The 8,982-nt window shown below is 34.6% G+C and overlaps 1 protein-coding gene across 1 annotated transcript in view; it reads right to left on the bottom strand.

Moving 5' to 3' along the window:
* The window catches only part of KIF14 (kinesin family member 14), a 67,134-nt gene that overhangs the window by 25,741 nt on the left and 32,411 nt on the right, over positions 1 to 8,982 (bottom strand). Inside the window, exons 14-16 of the mRNA XM_012806613.2 lie at positions 8,164 to 8,290; positions 2,136 to 2,229; positions 912 to 1,041 (exon numbers count right to left, since the gene is read on the bottom strand). Of these exons, the coding sequence (XP_012662067.1) occupies positions 912 to 1,041; positions 2,136 to 2,229; positions 8,164 to 8,290 (351 nt within the window). The remainder of the gene's footprint in view (positions 1 to 911; positions 1,042 to 2,135; positions 2,230 to 8,163; positions 8,291 to 8,982) is intronic.

The following is an 8,982-nucleotide window of genomic DNA, read 5'->3' as shown; positions in this document are numbered from 1 at the left end:
AAAAAAAAAAAAATTAAAAAGGAAAAAAAAAGTTCATATTTTGAGTTTCAGTTGAAGAAATAGATGATAATAAAATATTAAACATGAACATTGGCTCAGCCCCCGAAGAACAGTGGTTATAGAGCCAGCAACATATATTGAAGGTGGCAGGTTTGAACCTGGCCCAGGCCAGCTAAACAACTGCAACAAAAAATAGCTGGGCATTTTGGCAGGCACCTGTAGTCTCAGCTGCTTAGAAGGCTGAGGCAAGAGAATCACTTAAGCCCAGGAGTTTGAGGTTGCTGTGAGCTGTGACACTACAGCACTCTACTCAGGGCAGCATAGTGAGACTCTGTCACTAAATAAATAAATAAAAATGAACATGTACAGAGATATTTTTAGTTTTGACTATAAAAAAGCAGAAAACACATGGGCAGCACCTTTGGCTCAGTGGGTAGGGTACTGGCCCCATATACTGAGGATGGTGGGTTCAAACCTGGCCCTGGCCAAACTGCAACAAAAAAAAAGTAGAAAACAACTGGAAACACCCAGAGCACATCAATAGGAAAATGTAATGTAAATTAAATATGTAAAAATATACATTTTTATGACTTGGAAAATAATTTTGAATGATGCAATTTTCTTTATGTCTATAAAATTTCTTCTTCCCTTAAGATTAAATGTAAAAATTTTTTAATATTACAATTATAACTGAATAGATTCAACACTAAAATTCTCTGTTATGCTTATAACTACATTAAATCAATAAAACTCCATTTAAGTGCAAAAGTAAAATAAATATACATAATTGTTAATATTGATTGGTTTGGGTAATTGATCGATTGCCTTTTCCAATTTTCTTTACTGAGAATATGTCAGTTTTATATTTTTTTATTTTGAGAAGTTTATAGAGATTTAATAACCTTCCAAACCTCATAAAGTTCTTTCATTGCTGCAAGTTTAGATTCAAACTTTTCCAGACTCCAGAAAGTTGAGATTCCCAGTTTCAGGTTACGAACCCGAATAGAAGTGTCAGCACTACCTTTATCTGATATATCGTGTCTGAAAGAAAAATCACACAAAGAAAAAAATGCTTATGCTAAAACATAACACCTATTTACACTAAAAGTTTTCTGGAACAGAATAATTTTCATAAAAATTCAGGCCACTGGCTCAGTGCCTACAGCTCAGCAGCTAGGGCACTAGCCACATACACCAAGCCTGGTGGGTTTGAACCCAGCCCAGGCCTGCCAAATAACAACAAAAATTCAGTCCACTTATTTAATCTTTCCATAGCTAAATATTTTTATTATTATAATAATCATGTCTAACAGATGCTATATAAAAATAACTTCTTTTATAAATTTTTTTTTTTTTTTTTGAGACAGAGCCTTAAGCAGTTCCCCTGGGTAGAGTGCTGTGGCATCACAGCTCACAGCAACCTCCAACTCTTGGGCTCAAGCAAGTCTCCTGCCTCTGCCTCCCAAGTAGCTGGGACCATAGGTACCCACTGCAACACCTGGCTATTTTTTGGTTGCAGCCGTCATTGTTGTTTGGCGAGCCCGGGCTGGGTTCGAACCCACCACCTTAGGTATATGTAGCTGGCGCCTTAGCCACTTGAGCCGCAGGCATCGAGCCTATAAAAATTTTTAAACTTGCAATGATTCTAATAGGATACATTCCTTTTTAAAAAGTGAAATATTGATAAATTTTCAACTTAACAGAAACTTAGCAAATTCCTACAACTAAAATTATTCTGCTTATGAATATATTAGTGTGCTAATTGCCAAAACTTCTTTTTTACTCTAGAATAAGCTCTTTTTTAAAATTTCATTTTATTATATTTCAATATTTCAGGGGGTACAAATATTTTTGCTTACATGGATTGCTTTTATAATACTTGAGCCATGGTAATAAGTATGCCCATGACCCAGGTAGTGTGCACTGTACCCATTAGGTAGGTTTTCACCTGTCCCTTCTCCTCTCCCCACCAGAGTGAGCTCTTAAAAGAGTCTGAAAGTATCACAGGGGCTTCTGATGCCACCTCTTTCCTAGATAGGCACTGTAGAATAGACTTCAGAGAAACTAAATTATAGGAAGGTCTACTAGTTAAAAACAAACAAAAAAAAACTTTTATAATCAGGATAATTACTCACCTGCCAAAAACATAATATGTTTTTAATTTGCTGCTGATAGCATTGGCTTCCTGAATCATCATTGAGAGTTTCATGGAGCTCCAATTTGTCTGAACTAATATAAAGCACACAGAGAAGATTCAAAATACATGTATGAGTAGTAACATATTACAGTAGGCAGAAAAATTCCTGAAAAAAATTACTGATTTCAAATGAATGGTTTTTAACTCTATATTGCAGAAGAATAATAACATTTGAATAACTTTTATTCACTCCTCACTGATAAAATATTTTTCATATTTCATATGAGATCTTTTGCCTATGAAGAGATGAAAGAAAACTGAATTGACATAGAAAGGATAAGGAATTATAAAAGAGGAAACACCAAAGACAGTGCTTTTCCTTCTAACATCTGTAATGATTTTTTTTCTAATTTCTTTTTTTTTTCCTAACTTCTAATTTAACTATCAGGTAAAGTAAACTATAGCCTTACTTATATAGAACCACATTCCTTTTGTATTTTCCCAAAAATTAAAAAAAAATATATATATATATATAGTTTACTTTTATGTCTTCATACACACACACATACATCAAGACATTAAAAGAGGAAAACAATTTAGTTCGCAATTTCATTTTCTTAATTTAAATTTAATATTTTATCATGAATATTTCCTTTATTGCTCAAACTTATAACCAGTAGTCCACTAAAAATAATTTTCTTAAGGGATAAATCTCTTCATATAACTTTAAAAAAAAAATCAAATAACCATTGTAGGGTGCTGGTCCAAGCCCTGAGAGAAGTAAAAAGATTTACTAATATATTTATTTCTTATAACAGATATAAAGAGTATTAATGTTTTAAAAAATGTCTTAAGATATAAGTTATAGGAAGGACACGCTATACCTATCAAGTATTCTTGCTAAAATATTTAATCTGAATCTATCAGGCCTGTAAATTTAACTACCACTTTCCAGGGAATATAGAAATGGAAGATCTTGTTAAGCAACACTGTGGAGACGCAATCAGCAAAATCCAGAATCCTGGAAACTCAAAAAAAAAATCTGATTTCTTCAAGAAATGAATTACAAGAAGGGAGAGAGAGAAGAGTATAACAAATTTACAGCTTAAAAGAGACTTAAAAGGCACATCTAAGGTCGGGCATATTGCCTCATGCCTATAATCCCAGCACTTGGGAGGCCGAGGTGGGTGGATTGCCTGAGCTCACAAGTTCAATGCTAGCCTGAGCCAGAGCAAGACCTCATCTCTAAAAATAGCCGGGCATTGTGGCAAGAGAATCACTTAAACCCAAGAGTTTGAGGTTGCTGTAAGCTGTGACACCACAGCACTCTACCTAGGGTAACAAAGTGAGACTGTCTCAAAAAAAATAAATAAATGGCACATCTATCAAACATAATGTTTGGATCATGTCTTATCCTGATTCAAACAAATCAAGTGTTCAAAAGAAAATATATGAAGCACTCCTGGAAATTTCAATATGGAGTAGATATTTGATGAGTATAAGAAATTAGTATTTTAAATGTGATAATATCATGGTAATGCTTTAAAAAGTGACAGAAAAAGAGAGAAAAGAGAGTCCTTACCTAATTTAGAGCTACACAATGAAATACATATATCTCAAATGACATGATATCTTGGATATGCTTCAAAATAGAGGACGGAAGCAGGAGGATTAAGTATACCAGCAACAAGTTGAACATGTGTTGATAATTGTTCAATAAAGTACATAAGGATTTACTGTAGCAATGTACCTACTTCTATAGTTTAAAATTTTCCATAATGAAAAAAATGAATTTAGGGAGGCATCTGTGGCTCAGCGGGTAGGGCACTGGCCCCATATACTGAGGGTGGTGGGTTCAAACCTGGCCACGGCCAACTAAAACAGCAGTGGGAACTGCAACAAAAAATAGCCAGGCATTGTGGCAGGCACCTGTAGTCTCAGCTACTCGGGAGGCTGAGGCAAGAGAACGGCTTAAGCCCAAAAGAGTTGGAGGTTGCTGGGTGGTGCCCATGGCTCAAGGAGTAGGGTGCTAGCCCTATATACTGGATATGGTGGGTTCAAACCCAGCCCAGCCAAAAACCGCAAAACAAAAAACCCAACAACAAACAGAGTTGGAGGTTGCTGAGAGCTGTGACACCACAGCACTCTACCGAGGGCAACAAAGTGAGACAGACTCTGTCAAAAAAAAAAAAAGAAAAAGAAAAGAAAAGAAAAAAATAAGTTTACACTTAAAAAATGCTGTGTTCTACACAGAAATGTACCTCCTCCCTCCCCCCCCCAAAAAGGTACAATGAATGAATTAATGCTGTCTGGGCACAGTTGCTCACACCTGTCATCCTAGTACTCTGGGAGCATCTCTTGAGCTCAGGAACTTGAGACTAGCCTGAGCAAGAGTAAGACCCTATCTCTACTAAAAAATAGAAAAAAATAGTGAATCATGGTACTCCCAGCTACTCAGGAGGCTGAGGCAGGAGGATCACTGGAATTTGAAGTTGTTGTGAGCTAGGCTGACATCTTGGCACGCTAAGCCTGGACAAAAGATGCCCAGGCTTATCTAAAAAAAAGAAAAAATTAATGCTAATTCTTCTCATACATCACACATTAACAGAATAAGGATAAAATTATATGATCCCTTCAACAGGTGCAGAAAAAGCATTTGACAAAACACGACGTCCTTTTATGATAAAGACTCTCACAAATTAGGTGTAGAAGGAATGTACTTCAACATACATAATAAAGGCCACATAGAATAAGTGCACAGCTAATATCTTCACCAACAAATAGCGGAAAGCTTTTCCTCTAAGATCAGGAACACGACAAGGATGACCACTCTCACTACTTCTATGCAACATAGTATGGACATTCTAGCAAAAGCAATTGGATAAGAAAAAGAACTAAAAGGCATCCAGAAGTTTTTTTTTTGCAGCTTTTGGCCAGGGCTGGGTTTGAATCAACCACTTCTGGCATATGGGGCCAGCGCCCTACTCCTTTGAGCCACAGGCACCGCCCCAATGAAAGGCATCCAAATTAGGAAAGAAGGAAAATTGTCATAATCTTATATATGGAAATCCTTAATAATGCCACCAAAAAAACTGTCATAACTAATAAATGAATTCAATTAAGTTTTAGGACATAAAATCAACCTACAAAAATCAGTTTAATTTCTATATACTAACAGTGAACTATCCAAAAAAGAAATGAAGAAAACAATCCCATTTACAATTGCATAAAAAAAAAAAATACTAAGGAATGGCTTTAACCAAGAAGGTAAAATAAATTAGTACACTAAAAACTATAAGCACAATGAAAGAAATTAAAGACAGTAATAAGTGGAAAGATATCCCGTGTTCATAGAATGAAGAATTAATATTAATTATCCATACTCCCCAAAGCTATCTGCAGAGTCAGTGCAATCCCTATCAAAATTCCCCTACCATATCTCACAAAAATAAAAAAAGCAATCCTAAAATTCACATGGAGCCACAAAAGAACTCAAAGAATCAATGCAATCTTGAGGGAAAAAAAAATTGGGTGGTGCCTGTGGCTCAAAGGAGTAGGGCACCAGCTCCATATGCCGGAGGTGCCAGGTTCAAATCCAGCCCCAGCCAAAAACTGCAAAAAATAAAAAATAAAAAATAAAGAAACTAAACTAAAAGAATCACCCTGTTTGATTCCAAAATACAGTACGCTACAAAACTACAGTAATCAAAACAGCATTGTATTGGCATAAAAACAAATACACCAATAGAACAGAATAGAGGGTCCCAAAATAAATACACACATTTACGGTCAACTGCTCTTTGACAAAGTTGCCCAAAATACACTACACAATGGGGAAAGAGCAGTGTCTCAATAAATAGTGTTAGTACAGCGAGACCCTATCTCTAGAAAAAGATAGAAAAAAAAAGGCCAGGCACAATGGCTCATGAGTATAATTTTAGCACTTTGGAAGGCCAAGACAGAGAATCACTTGAGGCCAGGATTTGACCTGACCAATACAGCAAGACCTAGTCTCTACGAAAAATTAGCTGAGTATGGTGGCATGCACCTGTGGTCCCAGCTACTCAAGCAGCTGGGGCAGGAGAGCCACTTGAATCCAGAACATAAGACCTGAACCTGTAAAATTTCTGAAAGAAAACAGAAGTGAAAAGCTTCTTGACATTGGTCTGAGCAATATTTTTGGAAATATCCCAAAAACACAGGCAAAAACAGACAAATGAGATTACATCAAACTAAAAGTTTCTCATAGCAAACAATTCACAGAGCAAAGATGAAATGGGACAAAATATGTGCAAGCCACACATCTGTCAAAGGATTAATATACAAAATATATAAGAAACATAACTCAATAGTAAGAAAAAAGCCTAGCTAAAAAATAGGCAAAGCACCTAAATAGACATTCCTCAAAATTAGACATACGAATGGCTAACAGGTATGTGAAAAAGTGTTCAACATCACTAATCATCAGGAAGTGCAAATCACAGCCACAATCAAGTAATACCTCATACACAGTAGGATGACTATTACCAAAAAGATAAGAGATAAGTGTTGGCAAAGATGTAGAAAAAAGAAAAGGGGACCCTTGAACACTGTTAGTGGAAATGTAAATTGGCATAGCTATTATGAAAAACAGTATAGAGGTTGTTCAAAAAATTAAAAATATAACTATCATATAATCCAGCAGTACCACTTGTGGATATATGTGTGCGTGTGTATGTCTGTATGTGTATGTGTATATATATATTAATATTCGAGGAAAATGAAATCAGTTTCTCAAAGAAATATCTTCACTTTCATCTTTGTTGCAGTTTTATTCACAACAGCCAAGATATAAAGACAATCCAAGTGCCTGCTGACAGATGAATGGATAAACAAAATATGCTATCTATATACAATGAAATATTATTCAGCCATAAAAAGAAGGAAATCCCATCATTTGCAACAGCATAGATTACACCTGGAAGACATTATGTGAAGTTAAATAAGCCAGACACAGAAAGATAAATACTGCATGATTCACTTACATGTAGAATTTAAAACAGTTGAACTCACAGAAGCAGAGAATAGAATGATGGTTACCAGGGGCTGTAGGATGGGAGAAATAGGAAGATGCCAATCAAAAGATAGAAAGTTTCACTTACGCAGGATGAACAGATTCTGGAGGGCTGATGTATAGCAAGTTGACTATAGTTAATAATAAATAATACTGTATTACACACTTGAAATATAATAAGGAAAAAAGGTAACTATGTGAAGTGATGAATTATCACCTTGCTTGTGGTAAACATTTCACAATGTATATAAAAACATGTATACCTTAAATATATATAATTCTTGTTAATTATACCTCAATAAAGCTAGAAAAAGATGTCTCTTAAAGAAAAAGAACAACCCCAAGTGAAAAAGAAAACAAAACACTCCATGAAGCACAACTGAGTGAATATAAATGAAGGATTAAGGATTAAAATAAAATAAATTTCCAAAAACATGTTGTATGTTAAAATAATACTTAATTTTGTTCACTCTTTGCTTAGTTGGAGTGCTATAACAAATTATATAGACTGGGTGGCTTATAAGCAACAGAGATTTATTTCTCATAGTTCTGGGGGCTGGAAGTCTGAGATCAGAGTGCCATCCCTGCTGAGCTCTAGGGAGGGGCCTTTCTGGGATGCACACTGTCGTCTTCTTGCTGTGTCTTCACTTGCTGGAAGGATGTAGCTACTCTCTAGGATTCCTTTTATAAAGGAACTAATTTCACTTAAGAGGGCTGTACCCTCATGTCCTATTTCGCCTACAAATTATGGGGAGACATAAACATTCAGTACCACTAATATAACTAAATATACTAAAAACTGAATATTCTAAAGACAGTCATTCCTAAAAATTTACTTAGATTCAGAAAAATCAATGACTTCTAGAATAAAACATTTTGAATGTTATAGTTGAAAAGGCAACTATAACATTTAGTAATTATATATAACATATACAACTTTAGAAAATGTTTGCTAAAATCAACATATACTTACTTGTAAACGTTTTATCCCTAATATTCCGATTCTGTTGTAGAATTTCTACTTCTTTAGCAATTTTTTGTTTTTCAGTTTCTAAAGCTTCTAGAATTCTTGCATGGCGGATGTGATGGTCTTCTAAAGCCTAAGTGACATTCATTCATAAAGACCCACATGTGAGAACATACAAAGAAAGAATTTATAAAACCCAATTGAGATGATGGATATATTAATTTGTTTCACTACAGTGACCATTTTACTACTTATATGCATCCCATAACATCACATTATATGTTTATTATGTAAAAATACATAATAAATTCTATTTTTTAAAAAAAACAGATAATGGTAACACACTATAATTAAATCTCATTTTATAATATGTGTTTTATTTAGTACATATGGTTAACATGTTTTATGTGCTTTATTAAACATAAAAGGCTTTTATAAATGATTTATAAAATTTTCTTATAAAATAATTTTTCCCCACAACAAAATCATTGGAAATTTTTGATGACACAATGTATTTCTTCCCATTGACAGGAAGTAAGAAACCTTTAGGAAAAACAAAGGAAAAACTGCCCCATAAAGGTCACATTCAAGAACATTATTTGACTAAATAAAGGTGTTAAATTTAAAAGATACAAGGTACTTAGTTTGGCATAAATAAACCTTATAATAGCCCACTAATAATTGGTTTTCAAGATTTAAACAATGATGTTTTTCTCCTAAAACTCTCTGAGGTGGTTCACTAGCCACTTTGTGCCTTTCACTATATCACAGTACCAGTACTGGGATTACACTTCGTGCCTTTCACTATATCACAGTACCAGTACT

The sequence above is a fragment of the Otolemur garnettii genome, unplaced genomic scaffold (genome assembly GCF_000181295.1).
Source record: "Otolemur garnettii isolate 467f Iridium unplaced genomic scaffold, OtoGar3 scaffold00055, whole genome shotgun sequence".
In the NCBI taxonomy this organism is placed as follows: domain Eukaryota; kingdom Metazoa; phylum Chordata; class Mammalia; order Primates; family Galagidae; genus Otolemur; species Otolemur garnettii.
This window is presented reverse-complemented; position numbering and strand designations above follow the sequence as displayed.